We start from the raw sequence: 22,607 nt of genomic DNA on the forward strand, positions 1-22,607 counted from the left end.
ATCGCCAAATGAAAATTCGGAACGAGATTCCCCAGCTTTCTATTTGGAGCACGCGCCGGCTGACGTAGGTGAACAGCGCGCGCGTCCAACTCCCTTGAGAAAGGAGAACGTGAACGCGCTTTATCCTTCTCGCTGCTACAGTGAATGCGGGCTTCCAGACGCCTGACTGAGTGCGGCGGTTTTTAACCGATAGCTCGGATGCCACTGGATGTTAAAGGTTCTGCCGAAGCCGAAAGGAAGAGAAGGCAAATGTATATTCACACGGACGCTCAGGTGTAAGTGATGCTACTGCAAGTTGAAGTACACGAAGTAAAACCGCAGCATATTGGGAATAAACGGATAGATCGGCGTTCCCCGTTGCAGAGCGCACTCAGTGCATTTGGAATACAGAAACGCAGCGTGGAATTACTGGAGCCCTTACTTTATCAACTAGTCAACTCGTTTTCTACCGCATTTATTATTATTTTATATATATATATATATATATATATATATATATATATATATATATATATATATATATCGCATTTTTCTTATTACCTTCCTTGTTTTCTCTTCTTTTTTATTTATTTCGTTTGATTATGTTTATTGTTTCCTCCTTTCATTACAATGTTATTTAGTGTCTGCACTTTCAGTTTTTTTATTTTCTCATCCTATGAAAATAGCTCGGATTCGTATTTTGCGAGGGTAGATTGTGGTAAAAGATACTCAATCTCAAACTGAGTCGTGTCATGGATTGCAAATTGCATTTGCATCTACGGAACAAATCGGCGAATATAGAATAACTACTGCTGACAGAGACAAGGTATGTGAGTACTTCTATTTCTTTTAATATCCATACGATAACTGTTGATGCGTTGATTCGCAATCTCTGTGCATTTGAATGGTCTAAAATGAGCAGCGTATTGTCATAGACCAACCACTTTGAATCCATATAGCCTAGCCTACTGCATGGTCCTTTAAGTTGGAATAGCCTATGTGAAAGTGTCGTCTGTGAATTTGAACTAAGTCTAATTTTTGTCTCTAGAATCAAGTGCACCACTCTGTATGAGCATCATTCAGAACAGAAATGCATTCAGGATCGAGGTCTCTTTTGCCCTTCCTATTCAAGCCTCGAACATTAACTTAGAGAAAATGTCTTTTTATAGGCTACCAGCCAGACCACTTTCTTGGTGAGCTTGGCTTGAGTGACATGATCAATCATTAAGTCTAAAAGGAAAACTAGAAGTAGAAAACATTGTTGAAGGTTACGTCCCGTTTTCCCCTACAGCTGTATGATCCGTCTGATTTTTCGTCACACTGTGTCCATATCGACGTTTAAAGATAGTCTCTACTGTCACCGCGTGACTGTAATGTTATTTCAAGGTGATACAACTGTGATTTGGCGCCCGCTGTAGTTGCCTTTAACGCCGCAACTTAAAACAGAATTCAGTTTCCATCATCGTTTAGTCAATAAGCCAATGCACCTGTCTTTCAATTAACATTCCCGACCAGGCTTTATGCTAATTATCAAAGCAAAATTTGTCCGTACAGGTCTGCGGCCGTGAGGAAGAGTCGCCCATCTGTTGAACGCGTCTTCACATCTGCTCTTTCAGCGCCGTTTCTTCTGCAGCCACAAATTATTATATGTTCTGCGCTAATACGCTGATCGCAATTTAAATTTCATTTCTGATGAAACTACTTTGTGTAGATTTTTCAAAAGTAGACGTCCTTTGATGTAAGAATCTGTTATGGAACGAAGCTCACACAGACGGCACGTGTATTAATCTGATAGTACCTTGCTGTTTTCCTACACAACTGAAATAATGCAGCCAAAAAAAAAGAAAAAAATATTTATATATATAATATATATATATAATATTTTTTTTCTTTTATATATATATATATATATATATATATATATATATATATATATATATATATATATATATATATATATATATCATAAATAATAATACATAATAATAAAAAAATAATACATTCCACTGATCCACTGATAACAACTTCTTTGGAACCATGTCACGAGGCTCCGCCCACTAGCTGTGACGTTGATTAAGATTTATCCATGTTTTTTAGAGCAGCTATTACGTGAATGTGCCAGACATCTATTTAATTAGTAGAAATATGCAAATAAATAATGATAAGAATAACAAAGTTTTGGGCAACAAACAAATTACGTAAATTAACAAAAATGAGAATGGTTGCATCATCCACATAACTTAAAATAGGCTGATTGAAAGCAACTAAGACCAGAAGCCTTGCACATTCAAATAAAAAATACAGCATCAGCTCTTACATTAACAATGAAGTTGATAGTGAAATAGTATAGTGATGTTATTTTTGACAGTATATCATTGTTTATTTTTAATTTCTGTGCTGAAATAAAATATTTTCTTTTCTACATACATTTTTCTGTCATATCCTTTTGTCTGAGAAGTCAGCATTGGAGTGTGATACATTGCAGCAATCTTGATTGTTTGTGAATGCATCAACTCTGACTCTGTCACTTTAAAAACCAGTGGATTCACATACTGTAACTTGATGTGTCTCCTTTTCAGAGAAAAATGGTTGTAGATAGGGAAGCTTAACTATAATTGGCTCATAACGCTGTGAGGGGGGGCCCTGCACTGCAGGGGTGTCCCATATACACCCGTGGTAAAAGATGGGAACATTTACCTCAAGGTCAGTGGCCCTCTCACAGCATGTTGCCATGTTACTTTTAGATAAAGGTGGTAAGTTGATGCCATAGTTTTTATAGGTTGTTTGACCTGAATATTTACAAGAACTATTTTTTAAATATGTTTACTCTGAAATTAAGGGTTAAGCTTGGCTAATTAATGAGAAATAAAATCTGGTCTACAGGTTGCTGGGGATAATACCTTTAGCGTGATGTGTGAGAGAGGCATTTATGCTAAGTTGATCAGTTTATGTCTGCCATGCAGTGCAGTTGGATTCACTGTACTGTACTGAACCTGTAGCTGTAGATAACAGGGATTGAAATATGTCTTTCATGCAATGCTGGATGAAAATGAACAGCGTGAACATGTACGGTAATGTTTCCTCTAATGCAATGTTTCCAAAGCAGAGATAATCTGTACACTTAAGTTGCAAGATGAGTTTTATTTAAAATATTTAAAATAAGTTATTATAAGATGATCCAACTTTACTAAAAAGCTAAAAAAAAAAACAAGATATGTAAAATTATATATTATATGTACATTGAAATCATATTTTCACTTTGGTCGAAATGCACAGATGAGCTCTCGCTCACAGTTTTTTTTTTTAATGCAGAGGTCTATAAGAGAATCATTCAGAAATTATTTTATTATTTAATTATTTTAATTATGTGATGCAGCTTCTCAAAGAGTGGTTTAGCATAGTTACAGTGTGATCTGCTTTTAAAACCCTCTTTAAAAAATGTTTTATGCAGAATCCATATGTTTGTATTTGAGGCGTTATGGATATATTCAGTATAGTATGTCTGATTCTTCATGGTGTGGAATCCGCTTCTGGTGTCTGTCAGAATCTACTGCAGATGAATACTTTAATAAATAGTTGTAGTCAAAAAAAAAAAAAAGGAAAAAGAAAATACACAAGACCGGTGCTGTTAATTAGGTGTTGTGTAGAAACAATATTTCTGATTTAACAGTTATGATTTTTTGAATGCTGAGCAAGGGAAATTACATTAAGTCCAAGTGCTGAGATTAGATTGATTGAAGCACATCATTCTGCAACCAGGATGCACATAAGTGGTTTTGTGCCGTTGTGTATTCAACCTTCCTCATGAGGACTTATGTGGCTTTGTTCAATACAAGGTTATAGTTGTTGAATGTCCTACTGTACATTAGCATCTGAAACATGTCTGATTGGGGGCTAGTGGATATGCAGACATATTTACAGGGCTTCCTGAACATAAACACTGTACTTTTTTAGACAACTGACTGACTAATCAATTATGAAAATATGGAGTTTTGCAAATCCCCAGTTTAATTCCACAGCTCCCCACTCCTGCAGAGTGTTACACACTGTCCCTTACAATTAATTTCTTCCTGCTTACTTCAAGTACCATTACTGTCTGGCATTTTACTTTTAAATTGATTGTTTTGCCACTGAGCATAACCAAATTCATTAGTCAAGTGTACATAAAGCTGTTTATTCTTTTCTGTACATTTAATATCAAAATGATCAGTTGCATATCAGTAACACAGAGTAAAGTCTCATTTGTTAACATGAACTATGAGCAATATATTTTACAGCATTTATTAACATCTGTGTGATGCTCTGATGCTCCTAACCGTCTCCTGCATGTGAAGGGTGTAGAGAACTGCATGTGGACCGTGAGTCAGGCAACAGCTTGGTCTTGCCTGGTTGAGTAGTCCCTGGCTGTTGCATTGTTTCAGAAAAACACCCCATCCATTTCCGCTTTGGCCCATACGCCAATGTGTTCATGCAGCACCTCACTGATATATCAAGGTTTAGACAAGGAGATAAAGCATGATGTTTTAATTCTTGCAAACACTGTCAGCTCACATTCACTGTCTGGGAAAGCCCTGGTGAGCAATACCGTCTGACAAATGCATTTTAGCCTCTTGTCTGTGGTTCAGCAGGCTTTCCTGTCTGTCGTCCTCCAGCACAGCTGCCTTATCTGTTATCAGCTCTCATCCCAGAAATGTGACCAATCAGGAAAGCCAAATCTAGTTCGGCTTCCATTGTTCATGTCATGGCATAATGCTGAAAGTCTCCGTTTTGAGGCACAGAAGCTGCGATCAACAGGGTGCCTCTGGCTCCTACCCATCTTCATGTGTCAATTTTTGTAGTGGGCCATTTTGTGTGCAGGACCCTTAATTTGTTGAAAAATGACTCCAATTGCATGTGTTACCAAATTAATTGTTGTTTAAAAATGAATATCATACATACAGCAGGCAAACTTATTTAAAGGAATAAAAAATTCAATCATCGTTTGCTAAACCTTATGTCATTCCAAATCCTTATGACTTTATTTTTAATGTTTATTGTTTTTGTGCATAACTTTGACAAAAACAGTGTTTACATAAATATAAACCCGGACACATTTTTCCAAAAACCAAAGAAAGCTATGGTGACAGAATAATTGTTTTGGTGAACTATCCCTTTAAGATCTAAGATCTAGCCATGAGCATGGTGACTTTGGATAAGCCATTTGTAAATAAGTGAGAACACAGTCATGGGCTGATATGATGGGCTTTTTGATGCAAGTATCTATCTTTGTTGTCCTCTGGTCAACCATTTGGAGCTGTCATCATCTTTCTCAGTCCTCCAGTGACTCTGGGACTTGCAGCGGTGCACTCTGTTGTTTCAGCATGCTGCCCAGCAGCAATATTTGCTTTTATGTAATGCTTTTTTCCATTATGTTCAGCCAAGAGAGAAAGTTAAAACCTCACAGATGGTATTGATTCTTTGTCTCTTAGCTTCTGTGTCGCTGTACAGGAGAGCCCCTGAGACTCTGAAGCAACACAAGTTCTTGATGGCTTTTCCCCTCACTGTATTTTTACGGTCAACTCAATCTCTCATTTTGTGTTTGACTCCGAGCTCTGAATATCACTTGATGACAGTTCTATAGCCGGGTGTCATAGAGGGCCGCTTTGTCATTGATATTTGCCAGTCGGAACCCTCTGTGATTCATTACTGTCCCTTTTTTTTGTCCAATTTATTTATTTATTTATTTATTTTTTACTTTTTGATTTTGTCTGTATCACTCAAACGATTGTAACACTTGACTGGCAATGAGTGCAGACAAAGAGAACAAGTAGTCTATTCAGCAGTTGAGCAGCTGACTGTGCAATGTACTAAAAAGAGAAGTATGAACAAAAAAGTTTAATTGTACACAGATATTTTTGAACAAGACAGCTGCTGTTCAAAACAAATCGACAGTAATCAGATTTAAGAAAGACCTGATCTCTAATTAAGACAAACAGAAAATCACTCTCCATTAAAAAGCAAGCTGTTTAAATAGCAAATACGTTTTCTTTTCAGAGGATTGGATGATTTAACAAACTCGATTAGTAGGTTTTTTCCCTATATCTAATTGTAATTTGTTATACATTTATTACGTTAGTTACATTTTTGTCACTTATTACAACTGATGCAGGACATGAATGACTAGAGAATCTACAATGGGGATATACAGTAGGAAACAAACATATAAGCTTAAGGCATTTATCTCATAAAGATGCACAATTTTCTTGGTAGATGTCTATAAACTAGTTGGGGAAAACCATATGAAAATAGTCTGAAGCGCTATTATGTCAGAAATGACTGTAATTCTTAAGGCACTTCCTGTCACCGAGGTGTAACAATTACATAAGTAACATATTGTACTAGCAAAGTGCCACAACAGGACTGTTATTTCAATGGCAAGATGAAGTTTGTGTCTACTTGTAAATTACCAAATTTAAAACTCTGATGTCAGCATAATGTATTCATTGCTGTTCATACTCTTAAAATCATAAAGTTGCATTATGAAATATAAAGTCACAAATGGAAGATATAAAGTTGCCTAAATAAAAATTAACATAATTTTTTAAATATATATTTTTTATGTATTTATTTATTTGTTACTCTTAGTTGGAAATAGGCTGTATTCTATTCCCCAACCTCTAGTGTCAGGATGTTATATTTGGATTTATCTGATTTGTTCACACTTGTTGACTCTGCATTGCTCAGGACTTTTCCACTTAGTAAATTAGTAAAAATAATTATAAAAAAAAAATTGCTTTGAGCAATTTATTTAGCTTTATAGTTCCCAGTTAGGGAGGGACAGAACACTATTAATTCATACTGTTTCTCTGTACAGTTTGCTTATTATGTCCCTTTTGCTTAAAATATATGTTCCAAACATTTTACAATTATAAATAACTTTTTTTTGATTCCAAAAAGGGTCCAAAGATATTAAAGGTTCTTTGTGTAAGGGACAGATGACCTGACCCTTCATTACCTTGACCACAATTGGCACAAGACCATGGGACACAGACGAGTCATCTGCAACTGTGTTGCAGCCTGAAATAAACCACGCCATGTTGGTTTCATCTTGTTCGAGGAGAACTGGCCCTCCGACTGAGCCTGGTTTCTCCCAAGATTTTTTTCCCCAATTCTGTCACTGATGGAGTTTTGGTTCTTGCCACTGTCTCCTTTGGCTTGCTTAGTTAGGGATGCTTGACTGATTGCACAGACACTAATGGAAGAGAGCTGAACTGGATGATGACATCATTGAATCATCAATGAACTGACTTTAGCTGGAAAAATGACTCTGTCATTGTCTTCTTGGATTATTGACAAACTATTTTCCTGTTTGACACTGTAAAGCTGCTTTGACACAACCAGTATATAAGTGGTGTGCAGTGGTGTTCTGAAATGAGGAGGCAGAGTCCTCCTTTTTTTTTCTTTTTATCAAATGTAAACTCATGTCCCAGTCACATTGTCTTTGTTAAATAACAATTACTTAAAAAAAACTGGACAAAGAAGAAAAAATAAATAAAATAAATCTAGTTTATATTTTTACATAAACAATATAATCAGTATTCTATTTATTAAAGCCATGTATGAATCTTATCAACTTAGTGTTTTTAGGGATTTTACATTTATTCCACAATAATAACTCAAGGCAGCAACAATTAAAACAATATATTTTATTTGTTCAGCTCTTCTTTTTTTCATTTTTAACTATTTTTGAACCATCAGCCATCAAAGCTTAGTAAATTTTAATCAGAGACACAGATATTTATTTTAAATATCACTAAGCTGATTACTCACTAAAAACTCCCACATATAATGTTTTCATGCCATTTTAAAGTCTTATTTTGACGTTACAAAGTAGTTATATCTAAGTGTGTGAGTTGTTTAAGTATTCACTAATGCAGAGTGCGCATGAACACAAGTGGCAGGATTAATCGCATTAACCAAACATTACCAGTCATATTCAATCATATAGTGATGGAGGCAATGCCTCCTCTCACGTGACTTTCCCCCATTCATTCTCAAGTATCCCCCACCAAACTTACAGCACGCTTTAGGGGTCTGTTGAAACTCAGTGGGCTAAGGGGAAGCGAGAGAGATGCAGAATCCTGTTCTAACTTTACATGTTGGTGTCGCTGTTGGACAATGTTTTTTTTTTTTTAGAAAAACAAGTGATTTATACAGTTTTTAATGTTATATTTTATAATATTGGTGTTGTTTTGATTTATACCATGAATTTTTTTCATTCAATATTTTTAGACAATGCCTCCCTTTCCTTGAGGAAACAGCCCTGATTTTATATATATATATATATATATATATATATATATATATATATATATATATATATATATATATATATATATATGAGAGAGAGAGATTTTTTTTATCCCTAAATTAATGATTTTCCTAATTCTACACATTTTGCCATTTCACTTTCTCCGAGTGGCTTGGGCTAGCATCTTCCTGCTTTAATATTTTGGTTAGTGTCAGCAGTTCCCCAAATGCTTATTAAGCTCCAGCACTGGCATGTACAGATTAGTGGCAGTTTATTAAGATCAAGCAGAAGTGAATTCTGTATACACGCATGAACATTCCCCTGGAGCCAACCCAATTCAGTAAATCATACTTTGATAAACTGTTTGTCCTGTAAAGCATTTTCACAGCAGCCATTCTCAGTAATTAAATATACACAGAATGCTGTGTAGTGTAAGCTACTGGCAGTAGACGCACTATGTTTTTGTGCACAGAGTTCCCAGTAGAACTCTGATGTGGCCTGTGGAAAAAGTTCATATGCACCATTGAGGCAATACCATTGTCATGCTGTTACATTTTAGAGGACTTGTACTAAGTAGTCAGCATTTAGCTTGGAATTATCTGATTGGATCTTGAAGGCCCTGTGACAGTTAGGCTGATGTGTCTGCAGACTAGCAACAAGGGCTTTTCTAACTTCAACCACTCTTCACAGGTTTCATCTTCCTTCCTGCTGTAACCAAGAGCCTTTTATGCATACTTGCTGTAGCTGTCTGTAAAACCTGTTACAGAGATCAATTATTGTGCGTGGGAAGACCACAATGCTAATAATCTCAACTCCTTTTGCACAGCTAGTTATGCTTACTTTAGCTATGCTTAATGTATCGGACTCATATGGACAGGATTAGGAAAAAAACAAATATAAAGAGTGCTGCATTAAAACTTGATTATTACAAGTCTTCTGCTGTAGAGCAGGTCAATTGTGACATCAGTTTGTTAGCCAACCGGAAGGCTAATTCACAATGGATACCCAACGAAATCCCTTTGAGTTTAAAGCAGTTTTTTATTTATTAGGTAATTTTAATTATCAAAATTGTAAGGTCAAAATCACTTCAAGAGACTTTTGTATTTTGAATCTACGATTTAAACTTCCATTCAGTTGTACTTCAGTTCAGCGTTGCTTACAGGTTGTTGTATTAAGCCCCGTTCAGATTACACATTTTTTTGTTGTTGTTGGTGGTGGTTATGAGAGACACTGTGTCAGATTATGCAATTTTGATTCTTAAAATCTTGTTGTGTTGTGAAGAAGAAACATGTCAGAGACTACCCTGCCATTCATCGCATGCTGTCATTAGTAACGTGCATGCTGTCATCAATAGCGCAAGACAACACAGAAGGTGTTATGAGCGTAAAGAAACAATGGCTAGCAAAAAGCGTGTTTTGCCCTGCTTAGCCCCAAAAAAGAAATAAAACCTGACAATGGACACAAATCTGGATGGCATGAAGAGGATGGTATGGACTGCCAAAGAGAACTGAGGTAAAATAGTTTTAATTTTACCTTTTTTTCACTGTGTCGTGGTAGTCCCTTATCATAAATGCAGGAGTATTGTTGCCGTAGCTTCACGAACATTTTCCTCCATTGTAAAGTTACACCTAGCTGGACTGATACCATTGTCTCCCTTTTGTGCTCCTATTGGCCAGTGTCATAGCTGTGGTGGAACTTGTCATGTACAACAGAAAAAAAAAATAAAATAAATAAACATGCTAGTCTTTCTGTGTTGACGTCGTAAAGCAGAGTTGTGCACTATGACACTACACAAAATGAAACGATTAAATCATGCATCCAGACGCCCAGTGTCGTATACGAATCCCCATGACACCCTATGTCTGACAATATCGGGCTATAATCATGTAGTCTGAATGGGGTTTAATGACTGCTATACTTTTCCAATACGTCAAGCATGCAGATTTACATTTTTCACACCAGTGTCAAAGTTTGAAGTCTGACAATTGTAGGTTATATGGTAAAATAAAATGCAAGTCTTTTCAAGTTGACAGACCTTATTTTACGCATAAATCTAAAACCCACTGGTAATTTCAGACAAACCATTGTGAAAATTGTGCTAAGCAGACATAGCTGATGTTGAAATCTGAAAATTATTGGCCAATTTCAATTGTTATTCGAGATGAACAACGAGTCGTTGCCCTGTCTTTGAATGGTTGATCTTTAAGTTTTCATTTTAAAATTGTTTATTATTTTGGTCTTTAATTCTAAACTTGTCTTTTGTTTACATGGATCAATTATGTAAACATTGCAAATGAGTGAACTTCATCACTTGTTTCCCAGCAGGCACAGTGTTATTATCTCCCACACTTCTGGCTTCTGTTCAAAGCTCCATATCACCCATCTCAGTAGGATGTCACTGTTAGTCAGTCATTCTCTGCTTCATTTTCAACCAAATCAATGTCTCTTTTTGTTCCTGCCTCTCTTGATTTCCTCTATAATGATGATCAGATTATCAAGCTGGGAATATAAGGATACATCAGGGTGAGAAGAAGTGCTTTAGCGTTAAAGAGGTGCAATCAGCAGAACTATCCCTTAGTGCTAAAAGGCCACTGTGGCCAGACATGAGTTTGACTACATGGATATGAATCACACGCAGTCCAAAGACATTAAATAGAGTAGATACAAAGAGATTTAAAGAGTCTGAAAATCTACCCTGACTGTTCTACTGTTCTTTTCATTTTAATTGCAACCAAAACCATCAGATTGTAAACCAGCATTTGCCAGTCACTGACACTTTTCTAGTATGTGCACCTTTGAAACTCACTGTGCCTAGTCCTTGATGCTAAGACAGATTTCAAACTGGTAATAAACCAGAATTTATACTGCATTATATTGGTTTGTTTGAACTCAGAGGGAGTGTCAGCCACATTAAAAAAGTTAACAGCTTAAGTCATTTGTGGATTATTAGAGATGCGAACCGTTTAAAACGATTCAGTTTGATTTGGTGAACTGAATGATTCGTTCGCAAACCGGATATCCAGACTGCTTTGTTTTGAACTCTCTCACACAACAGACATGGAAGAGAAGACAATGCTGAGTAAAGTCGTCGTTTTTGCTATTTTTGGACCAAAATGTATTTTCGATGCTTCAAAAAATCTAACTGACCCTCTGATGTCACATGGACTACTTTGTTTTTCTTAGCTTTCTGGACATGGACAGAATACCGTACACACAGCTTCAATGGAGGGACTGAGAGCTCTCGGACTAAATCTAAAATATCTTAAACTGTGTTCCAAAGATAAACGGAGGTCTTACGGGTTTGAAACAACATGAGGGTAAGTTATTAATTACATAATTTTGCTATCTGGGTGAACTAACCCTTTAAGGTTATAAAATAGTAGGCTTGGCAGCGCTGTGGTTAGGCTTTTATAAAGTGAGTGTGTGAGTGAGTGAAGTGACATTCAGCCAAGTATGGTGACCCATACTCAGAATTTGTGCTCTGCATTTAACCCATCCGAAATGCACACACACAGAGCAGTGAACACACACACACACACTGTGAGCACACACCCGGAGCAGTGGGCAGCCATTTATGCTGCGGCGCCCGGGGAGCAGTTGGGGGTTCGATGCCTTGCTCAAGGGCACCTAAGTCGTGGTATTGAGGGTGGAGAGAGAACAGTACATGCACTCCCCCCACCCACAATTCCTGCCGGCCCGGGACTCGAACTCACAACCTTTCGATTGGGAGTCCGACTCTCTAACCATTAGGCCACGACTTCCCCTATAAAATAAATAACCACAAATTGTAGGAAGGTGAAAGGGAGAAAAGTGTCCAAGTGGGGATTGTGTATCATGGAACAAGGTCACATTGTAAATGCAAGCAAGTCTATTGTGCTGTTTTACTCTGCAAAGTCTAATGTAAAGATCCAACACACTCTCATGGCAATTTGTTTGAATTTATACCCTCTCATTTGTACAATCTGCTTACGCCCCACTGAATAGTAACTTTTATAGGTGGGCTTTCATGATTGAAAAATCTTTCATTGATGATCGAAAAATCCTTCATTATAGAAAAAATCTTTATAAAAAAAAAAAGTATTTTCTAATTTACATTTTCTCATGACTCTTCACATTTGCTTAAGAAATAACTGACTGTTTATATCAATAGTTTCTAAAGATTATCATTTTGACCAAGAAGTGCATTTGGCAGTTTACGTGCAGAGCTGCGTGACTGCGAGGTGCTGTACAGAGCACATGCTCACATGCATGGTAGTTAGCCGCCGCTTGTTATAATAGACAACGTTCATCTACAGAGTTAACTCTAATACTGTAGAAAGGCTTGTATCGCTACTTTGTGATTTTAGTATAGATCTAGTGTCAAAGTGTCGTCCCTGGTCAGTTGAGTAATTAATTTACAATTAAATGTATGCATTTAGCAGACACATTTATCCAAAGCATCTTACAAAAAAAAAAAAAAAACATTTGTCAAAAAGCCCACAAAATATTTGTCACATACAATGCCAAGTTTGTTAGACAACTAGATCGGAAAGCAAACTAGAGAAGATGAGAAATTATCTACTCTTCATAAGTAGATAATTATCTACTCTTCATTTGGGGTTAGTAAGATAAAAAAATAAATAAAAAACACCTTTATTATGCTCACCAAGTCTGCATTTATTTGATAAATAATGCATTAAAATGGTTATATTCCAAAATGTCTTTACTGTTAATTTTGATCAATTTAGTGCGTTACTGCTGAACAAAAGTATTAATTTCTTTCTAAAAAAAAATTGAATGGTAGTGTGTTTGTTTTTGTGTATGTGTGTGTGTGTGTGTGTGTGTATCATTTATAATGAGGCTATATGACAAGCATGCTACTGTTTTAGCATTCATCATGGTATATATAATTTATGTAATACCTAATATATCACTTTGTAGAATTCACCAAGTAAGCTAGTATTTCACTCTGAACACAGCAGTCATAGCAATGCAGTCCAATGCAGCTCCTTCCTACACAAGTGTATTAAAATCTAGAATATAAACATTTTCAGGTTTGTGCTGTCATCAAAAGTCTGGCGCAGTAAGCCTGGTTTTCTTCTAGCTATAGTGTGACTGTGTAATGGCTTTTGGTTGTTCCAGACTCAAAGGCTTCTCAGGGGAGGTGGATGTTCAATAAATGACGAGTAAGATAAGAATATGTGTTTTTCTTTCTATTCCATTCCAAAGTGCAAGTTCTACGTCTGCAGATTAAATCATCACGTGTTCTTGCGGTGGCCATCCAAGTTCTGTTATCCCAAAGGAAACATCTGATTTATAAGCTTCCTTAGGTCTTGTTTCTTTCAACACTTTCTTTCAATTTCTCTTTTCCTTCCTTTGTCATCTTTTTTTGGCAGATTAATGGATGAGATGTATGGAAAGTCAGCTCTGTTTTGTCGATCTAGCAGTCTGTGCATTATAGGTCTTGGGATGTCTGACCTTCAACACCCAAAGACTTTATACAGAATTTTCGGGAGCATTTGAATACATATTGATATTCTCAGATTCAAACATAAAGGGAACATCTCAGAATTGAGAAGCAGCTCATGCAGTAAAATGCAAAGACATCAGTTTGAGTAATATTTTTAGGTGCTGACTTTCATTTTCCTCGATAGCTCAATACAGATAGTGAGGACCATCTCTCGAGCCCCGCTGCCTGTTCTACGGCTCATCTGCAGCTTGACTAATTATGGCCTCCAGCATTAGGCCTGAGAGCAAATAGTTTTCACAAAGCTGCTAAGCAAGGCATCTCACTGACAAGCATTGTGCTACCCCATCATCTGATGTTGCTCGATGGATTTCTTGGGAAATTCGCATGGGTAGGATTTTAAAAATGTGTAAATAAAGTGTACAGCTACTGCTTCCAAGGAAAAGTCCTCTGTGGAAAACGGCTGCGCTGCATTATGCCAGAGTCCCTCTAATGCATATTTCTCTTCCCAGACTGGCTCCCTTGTGAGCAAGCAACAGTTAATGTAATGCAATAGATCTCTGGCAATAAGAATAAGGCTTTAGCCCGGACTGGGACAAGATAAATTGGTTTAATAATATCTGGTGGCTGGAACCGGTCACTCCTCTTTAATATAAGGACAGCAATTTTTAATGTGCTACTTGATGTTATCAGTGACTGGCTGTAGCCCAGGTATCGGAAAGCATGATTAGATTTATCTCTCTTTCCCTACTTCAGGGCAGCAAAAGTTTCTCGTAAAGCACTTCTGTAAGTAGAAATGCAGTAAAGAAGGGACTTTTACAAAGAAATTGTAGTGGACAATGGAATTCATTCAGAACTTGACCCTTTGATGTTTTACACACGAAGAACAGTGCATTCTGTCACGGCTAGCAGATCAAAAGAAATATGAAATGGCATGATGCACATGGGTGAAATATTGAATATGTGAAACCATGGACTTTTCAGAAAACATAAATAAGTGAAGCAACTTTATGTGATCAGATTTAGATAAGACACAACTGTATAATGTGACAAAAACATCTCATATACCCAATTGCACTGCTTGTGCCACAAAGTTTTGTTAGAGGTCATGCTGGTGCAACTAGTTGTTAATACATGCATCATTATGGTCTCATCTCTTTCAGAAAAAACTAACTGAAGTTACTTGATGAGATCTCATTTAGATAAGGTAGAACACTATACCGAGAATAAATGTTCATAAATGCAACTGTTTGTCCTCCTGGCAGAGAGCTGCACGGGTCCAATTTTGTAAATCCGCACCCGCCCGTACCCGCAGTGCTTAACACCGCATCCGACCCATTTTCCGACAGCAGCACTAATTAAAATCCTCACCCGACCCGCACCCGAAATCAAATCAGTTAAGCCAATCACATTAGACACACTTTTTTTCGAATTTTATTGCCAGGTCATACAGAAGTTATTTATGGAAACTCTTTTTTAAAAGATATTCGTTTTTTATACATTTTATCTTAATTTTGATCAATGTTTTATCAATCAATTGCCCGTATTTAATAAATAAGAAGCAAATATATAGCAGACAATGTAATAACCTTAGTGTAATTGACAGAGTTACAAAAAAATATTTTGCTACCTAAAAGTTAAATATTTTTTGTGTCACGCATGCATGCATGTCTATTTCCCTCATATTAAATATAAAACGCATGTGGACTGATATTTTTCCAATGTCTGGACTCCTTTATTAATGGAGTATATAAACAGACGTTTCAATATATTGGTATTAAATGCATTTTCTGAGAATTTATATTTCATGTTTTTTACTGCAAATGTCGAAATACGTGCTCTTTGGTCCATCAGTGCTTGAGTCACTGATCACATTAGAATAAAATTTCTCATAATAAAATACAAAATTGACTGATTTATGAATGTATATGCATAGTTCTCATCAGTCGGAAATACAGATAAACGCTTTCATTTGTTGTATTTTTGATACAGAAAAAAAACAGAACAACAAAAGAGCGAATCATACCACCGTCTGAGGCAGGGCCGTGCAGAGACCTTTGAAGGGGTAGGTGCTCAAAGTATAAAAGGGGCATATGGAACAAGGCTTTAAATAGAGCTGCTCAAAATATCAATACAACAATATATTGTATACTCCTTGCTGAGTCGCGTATCAATATGGAATGGATGATTATGTACCAGCTTCTTTCTCCATGCTTGCTTCTTTCTGCACTGTTTCTGTTTCTTGTGCCTCTACATTTTCCTCTTTCTCACCAGCCTCTGTCTCCTGGCTTGCTGTTCCCTGCTCTCTTTCTGTCACTTGTGCCTCTACATCTCCCTCTTTTTCTTCCTCTATCTACATCTCCTCATCTGATCTATTAATTTCCACTCTCTGTCCATCTAGGATCAAGGCACAATGTACTATTTCAGCATTAATCTATTATTTTAACCAACTCTTGCTGATTGATAAAAAACATAAAAAACGGATACACTGGAATATAGTGATTAATATTATTTTTACTGTTGTAGTTGTTGTTGTCTAAAATTGAACACATTTGCAGTGTAAACAAATGACAGGCTACATTTTTTTTATCCTCTCTTTGCGAGGCATCTTTGCACTGCAGAACACACACAAAAACACAAAAGTACATTTCATACCTTTTCCTAAAATGTACTAGGGCCCCATGATCTCCTTCACACTGCACTTTGATGTCAGTTCAGGTATATTATTCATTTTATACTGACATTGATATTTTTACATAATAAAGATAAATATTACTGAGTTTACAGGCTAAAGTGGTCTTGCTGTTGTAAACACTGTTGCTATTGTAGAAAAAAATATTTGAGTCACATTTAAAATATAATTATATTTTAATTCATTTCTGTTTTTATTTTTATAATGATAATTCAGAGAATGAGAAAATCTGAATAAGCCTTACCAGTGATGTGATGATCATTTTTAAGGCACTCTACGTTTAAAAATAAATAAATAATTAGTGTAATATAAAAATAGTTTAGTCAAATAACATAAAAAAGACCAGACCCCTCGATGTCAGTGAAACTTTTGTCCCTCAAACAGCATGCTAGTGTTACTTCTACACTACAGGCTACACACAGCATTATGAACAACATATCTGCATGTTCTCACATCACATCGTTCTTGTAAATAAACCTCAAAATCACATCGCTGAGAATGAAACACCACTTACCAGCTGGTGGTGAAAATATCCTCTAACAATTTAAAAATGTGCGTGCATCGTAAGGAATCGTCCCGGTAGGATGAGGTTGTTGTCGTCAGGTGAAAGGTCATCATGTGGGTCATTTTATTTACGGCTAAATTATTATCCATACATTTGACTAATATTTAGATTGGACATGGGGCATTCACAAAAGGGCATGTTATTACAAAACAATTAAAGGAAACTGCTTTGACAAAAGGGGACTTTGGGCACCAAGGGGCAAAGAGGCAGGTGCTCAAGCAATACAATTACTGTAATCCGTTACTTTGTAACTCGTTACCCCCAACACTGTTCACTTATCACTTGTTTGATTGTAGATTGTTGTCATATTTTGATTGTGGTGCACTAATTGATGTTTTTCATCTTAACCTCCTGAGAACCAAGGAAAATATTTTTTTTCCTAATCATATTTTTTTGTGATTCCATACCTGTTTCGGGTTAAAAAAACATCCTACAATTTAGACATTTTTATTTTTATTTTTTCTTTTTGTTTTACAGCATGTCCACTGTAGTGGACAACAGGATCATTTGAGTACGAAAACAAACACATTTGGTAGATACAAATTTTACCAGAATATAAAGTTTTTTTTAACTAAGAATACATACATTTTGGGCTGTAAATTGACTATTATCCAAGAATACAGACATTTTGATTATACAATAGACACATTTATCATTCTTGAATCATTTTCCTTACATTTTGCAAGTATATCTTTACTATTAAAGCTTAACACTTTGTTATGTCCGTATCCTTTTATTGGTCCCCTCAAATCCTTTTAGTGTTATTTGAACAATGAACATAGAACTAATGTGAAACTGATTTTTGGGGGATTTTTTTCCTTCTGTCAAACTGAATCCAATCTAGTTTTTCCTTCACTTTTCATTTTGTTCTTAGTATGTTCTTTGTTAGTGGTGATAGTCCTGGAAGCAATTTCTCTTTTTGGTAATGCAGAGAAACATCTTGCATTTGGTACATCTCATGTACGTCTTGCTCTTGCAGCCCTTATTTCTGCATCTTTCTGCATGCTTGGTATCCATCATCTCAGGCATGTGCATGGCTCCTAATCTGCGCACAGATGGCTCTGGTTGTGGGATCCTCATTTTAGATTGTGGCTCATACTCATCCTCACTCTCTTCACAGCTGTTATCCAGTTCCGGACTCTCCAACAGCTCTTCAGCTAGGACTTATTTGAAGTCCAGGTACTGATGTGTGTTCTTGGATGATCTGTGCAGAGCTTTGCTGTCAGACTTGTATTGTATCCAGGAGTTTGTGATGGCAACATCAAAGAAGTGACTGATCACATGCGATGTCCATTTCTTGGTCCTGCTTGACATACGATAGAAGCTAAGCATGCGATCACAAAGATCCACGCCACCATGTTGTCATTATACTGCTTAATTACTGCTGGTCTTTTAACCTGGACCATGTGCTTTTCTTTCTTGGACCATCTGGTACAGATGTCTTCCGGGTCTTTCCCATGTACAGTGGATGCCATGAGCACTGGTTTGTTGTCGAACCATTTTGTGATGGCCAGCTCAGGACTCTTTCTGGCCACTGACACTGATGTTCCTCTCCCCTCTTTTTTCAACTGTTTGTCTTCTGGCAGCTGGCACAGCTTTGGGACACGGTTTTTCATTATAGTTCCAGTTGCAGGAAGGCCCTTTGCCAGCAATGCATCCAGTAGATCTATGGTTGTGAAATACCTGTCGAAGAATATGTGGCTTCCTGTTGGAACAGATTCAACCATGCGTAGAACTGCTGCAGCTCCAACTCCTAACCTTTGGACTGTAAAGGTATTCTTCCCTTGGTAGACTTCAAAATCAAGCATCAGATCATTTGGGGATGCAAGGACAAATACCTTTAGGCCAGTAGGGTTTGGCTTGCCGGGAACATATTGCCTGACTGGACAACGGCCTGTGAATGGGATGATTTGCTCATCAATGCAGACCCTTTCTGGCTTTGCAAGGCTAAGACAGCCTTGCCGCACACGATCGAGTATTGGCCTAACTTTCCAAAGAATATCTGCCTTCTTTGTTTCCTCTGTTACAGCCAGGTCATTGACAATCTTGAGGGAGTTTCTTATCCTGAAGAATCTATCCCTAGACATTTTGCTACTTATGACTGGCACTTTAGTTTTTTTGGCCCAAAACATTTTAATTCTGGGATAGCCAAAGAAGATTTTTATTTATTGAGGCGTAGTGTTCATACACACTCCTTTGCTTTGCAGCTCTCTTTGATTTGTGTATGTTGCCAAATCTTCAAAGACCTTGTTGTCAATGTACTGTGAAAAATATTCAATTGGACTCCAGTCTGCACATGTTGTAGGGTCACCTTGACACGCAGGAAGCCCAGGTAACACAGGTGCAAATCTGATATGAAGGAAAAAAAAGAATAATAAATGATAAATAATAAATAATAACTGTTTAAATACTCAATGCAGCTGAATTTAAAATTGTGGAACTGCATAAAACATACATATTACTCCTGGCCCACAGAAGGCGTCTAGTTTCCTGCTCATCCCTGTCTGTATCTGTGTCTGTGTCTGCATCTGTCCCTTCAACTGAGCCTTCTGCATCATCTTCCTCTTCTTCATCACTGCCTTCTCTCACTGATTGAAACTCATCCTCATCTCTCTCGTCATCTGACAACTCTAAATCTGAATCTCCCTCGACTATTTTGTAAAGAATTCTTTCTGCTTCAGTTCTGTTTCCTATAACAATGTGGAGTCATTATTTACATGAAGATAGTCCTGATGTCCACTATAATTGACATTCATAAAATGGCAAATTTTTCAAAAGATACATAATGTATTTGCTATCAGAACTAAATATATGATTCCTAACACCTTAATGAACAAGAAAATATATGATTATCATAGTAACAAAACCATAGACAAACAATATTTTACTCACCTTTTATCTTTCCATAAAATGTGCTTGTTCCTATGCCGTCCATTTTGGATTGAAAGATTGAGGGGGTTCCCGGCCTCCCAGCCAATGAAATAACATATCACTGAAAAGCCCAGGATGTCCTCTGTACAGTACAGCAGGAATTAAGAGACTTGCACAAAAGATTCCAAGGAGAGGGATGAAACTCAAATGTCCACTACAGTGGACATAAGTCAATGGGCTGGGTCTCAGGAGGTTAAACAAATAAATAAAAATAAACCCCCTTAAGTCTTAGACTTTGTACTGACACCTGTTGGTGTGGATGTATGCAAGAACTAAAAATTTGTCACTTGTGAATAATAAAAAATAATCATTAATTAAATAATTTTCAGGGACGATTATACACTTACTTATGTTAACATAATATATAAATATAGATATAAATGGAAGTAAATATATTTGGGGTGAACTATACATTTTTAAATGGAAAAATACAAGTGAAATGAAACAGAAATGTAGTTGATCAAGGGCATGTCGTGATGATTCATCTCAGCATTGGCTCAAGTGTGCTATAAATCTGTGCATTATTATATTCACATCACTTCAAGTTGCCCCTGCTGTTTCTGAGTAGATGTCATTCTTTATATTTTCTAATCTCACAACCACATGTACTTACAAAGAGAGGATGTGTTTTGTTGTCTAACCTGCAGTTTAGTATCCACCCTTGGGCGGCATGAAAGCAGATGTTGAATGAGCTACATTCATGAGTAGAATAGCTTCTGGACTTGTGCTGAATTAAATCACGCTCTTAATTGGGTGTTGGGGGGGGGGGGGGGGGGGTTGTATTTTATTCGAGTCTTGACTTTAATGCTGTTTTTGATGATGCTATGAGAAATCCACTTTGCTGGAAGTGCTTGCCTGTGGCAGTCATCTGAATGATTCGCTCGTTGGTACCAAAAGCTCTCAGATTTGAGTTTGAGTCATTTTGAGTCTATACAACTGGACTCACGGCTGATAGGCTGGTCTGGCTGTCCACTTTTATTACATGTGGTTTGATTTAACAGGATCTGCAGATGACTTATTTCATGTATGGATTTATGTCTAGACTTAAAATTAAATTAACATTAAAGAGTACACCTTCCCCACCTCCAGTCATTGCTGTGATAATGTTATTACAAACAGAGGAAGCATCAGCCAAGCAGTCCTCTGAGCTTGTAGACTTTTGCATGTTTTGCACAAGAAAAGAGTACTTTTAAACACTGCTACACTTTTGTCCTCAGTCGGCTTCACACTGTGAGATTTTAGCCGTGATTTCACAGTTTGATACTAATTTCAGCAATTAGAATTTGTTTGGTCTTAGACTAAAATATGCAATCAAAGATTATTTGGTGTAACATGCTCAACAATGACTGTTCAACTATCTCCATCTGTCTATCCATCTATCCGTCCATCCATCCATCCCTTATATATTATTAAGGGTTTACTTCATGTTACGATTGTATAAAAGTCCTCAACTTCATTCTGTTCAGATTCTGCAGTTCACAAATTCTTTCAATCACAACTGTCTCCAGACACTTACACTTCTTTTACCCTTATTTCTTCAGGCAAAGCATTGCAGATATTACCACATGTGCTTGCCAGGGTATCCATTAGCAGTACCGTTTCGATTTTGAGTGTCAATGAGGATGTCAGAATAACCTTAGACTGCCAATGCTGTTAGTTGTGACCACCATCTGCTAAGATGAGTAATGTTCAGTGTGACATAAAAGACAAAATGATATTGTGCAATCCTTCGCCATTATCCAAGATCTCTCTGGGGTGACGCCACACAATCTGACATGCAACACTGGTGAAATAACATGCCATAAATGTGAGTCTTTGTGCTGTAGCTAGTTCAGTTCTGAAGGAGTATTTAATGCTGCACAGATTTTGTAGATGCACAGTAAACCATGGGCTGTCTTTTGCTTTAGAGTTTTAGCTCAGGCTTTGGGGCTGTGACCTAGATTACTTCTTAATGGCACCAGAAATGCACAAAGAGAATGTTAACCACTTTGGAGCCCATTACAAGAACAACCAGGGGCATGTTTGGCCACAACCCCTCAGGTACAGTATGTCATCTTGTCAATTATGATTTCTGCTCTGTTGGATGTGTTTGTGTGGATAAAGCAAGAGCTGGTTTATTATTTGTTCTGGTAGAAGCTCTCTAAACCCATTTGAAGTTCTTTAATGCTACATGAATGGCATAACCTCTAGGGATGCACAATATTATTTATCAGTACAATATTGGTTATCTACTGGTATTTCAATTGTGTGTACTAAGTTGTCCTATATTCACGTTTAGATAATTTTTCTGTCAGTGATGCTAACTGAAAGTTACCATTTAAAGGGGGCATTGGATGCAAAATTCACATTTACATGGTGTTTGTATATAAATGTGGACATATCCACCCTACAATAATACTTATAAAAAAATAATAAGAAATTCAATATTCAATTTTGTTTTTATCCACAACAAATCTAAACAGTCTCAGCCATTTTGATTTTCCACTGACTGACTGTCCTGTATTAGCATATTTCAAGGTAAAAAGAAAAGGCAAAAAAACTGTTGTTTTACATGACCATTGATTAATTTTAGTGTTTCATGAAGACTCTAAAGAATCAAAACAACTTGGGCATACGGTATATCCTTTAAAAACATTATTAATCAATTAACAGTTAAATATCAAAATAGTCATCCATTCTACATACTGTATATGTTTTGATGCCT

General features: G+C 36.7%; 2 protein-coding genes across 10 annotated transcripts in view; one reads left to right on the forward strand and one right to left on the reverse strand.

Annotated features, from left to right (window-relative positions):
• Positions 1-556: 556 nt before the first annotated feature.
• The window catches only part of LOC132104292 (adhesion G protein-coupled receptor B2-like), a 310,415-nt gene continuing 288,364 nt past the window's right edge, over positions 557-22,607 (forward strand). For all 8 annotated transcript variants that reach the window (XM_059509655.1, XM_059509657.1, XM_059509661.1 and 5 more), the window contains exon 1: positions 557-805. The gene's annotated coding sequence lies outside the window, so the exon portion shown is untranslated. The remainder of the gene's footprint in view (positions 806-22,607) is intronic.
• Positions 19,270-20,098, reverse strand: LOC132104718 (acidic leucine-rich nuclear phosphoprotein 32 family member B-like). 2 transcript variants are annotated; one of them, XR_009423581.1, is made up of 2 exons: positions 19,865-20,098; positions 19,270-19,321 (listed from the first exon to the last, which is right to left on the reverse strand). XR_009423581.1 is itself a non-coding variant. In XM_059510276.1 (2 exons), exons 1-2 carry the CDS (start codon positions 19,905-19,907, stop codon positions 19,376-19,378), a joined length of 330 nt encoding a protein of 109 aa, XP_059366259.1. In that variant the 5' UTR covers positions 19,908-20,098; the 3' UTR covers positions 19,340-19,375. The 2 variants fall into 2 exon arrangements, 1 of the variants encoding a protein (XP_059366259.1); XM_059510276.1 differs by lacking the exon at positions 19,270-19,321 and adding an exon at positions 19,340-19,662.

This window comes from Carassius carassius, chromosome 25, assembly GCF_963082965.1.
Source record: "Carassius carassius chromosome 25, fCarCar2.1, whole genome shotgun sequence".
Lineage (NCBI taxonomy): Eukaryota > Metazoa > Chordata > Actinopteri > Cypriniformes > Cyprinidae > Carassius > Carassius carassius.

Coding starts and splice junctions, on each gene's coding strand:
- LOC132104718 (XM_059510276.1), bottom strand. CDS start 19,907: ATGGACGGCATAGGAACAAGCACATTTTATGGAAAGATAAAAG. Junction 19,663..19,864: donor ATTTTATGGAAAGATAAAAG/GTGAGTAAAATA, acceptor ACATTGTTATAG/GAAACAGAACTGAAGCAGAA.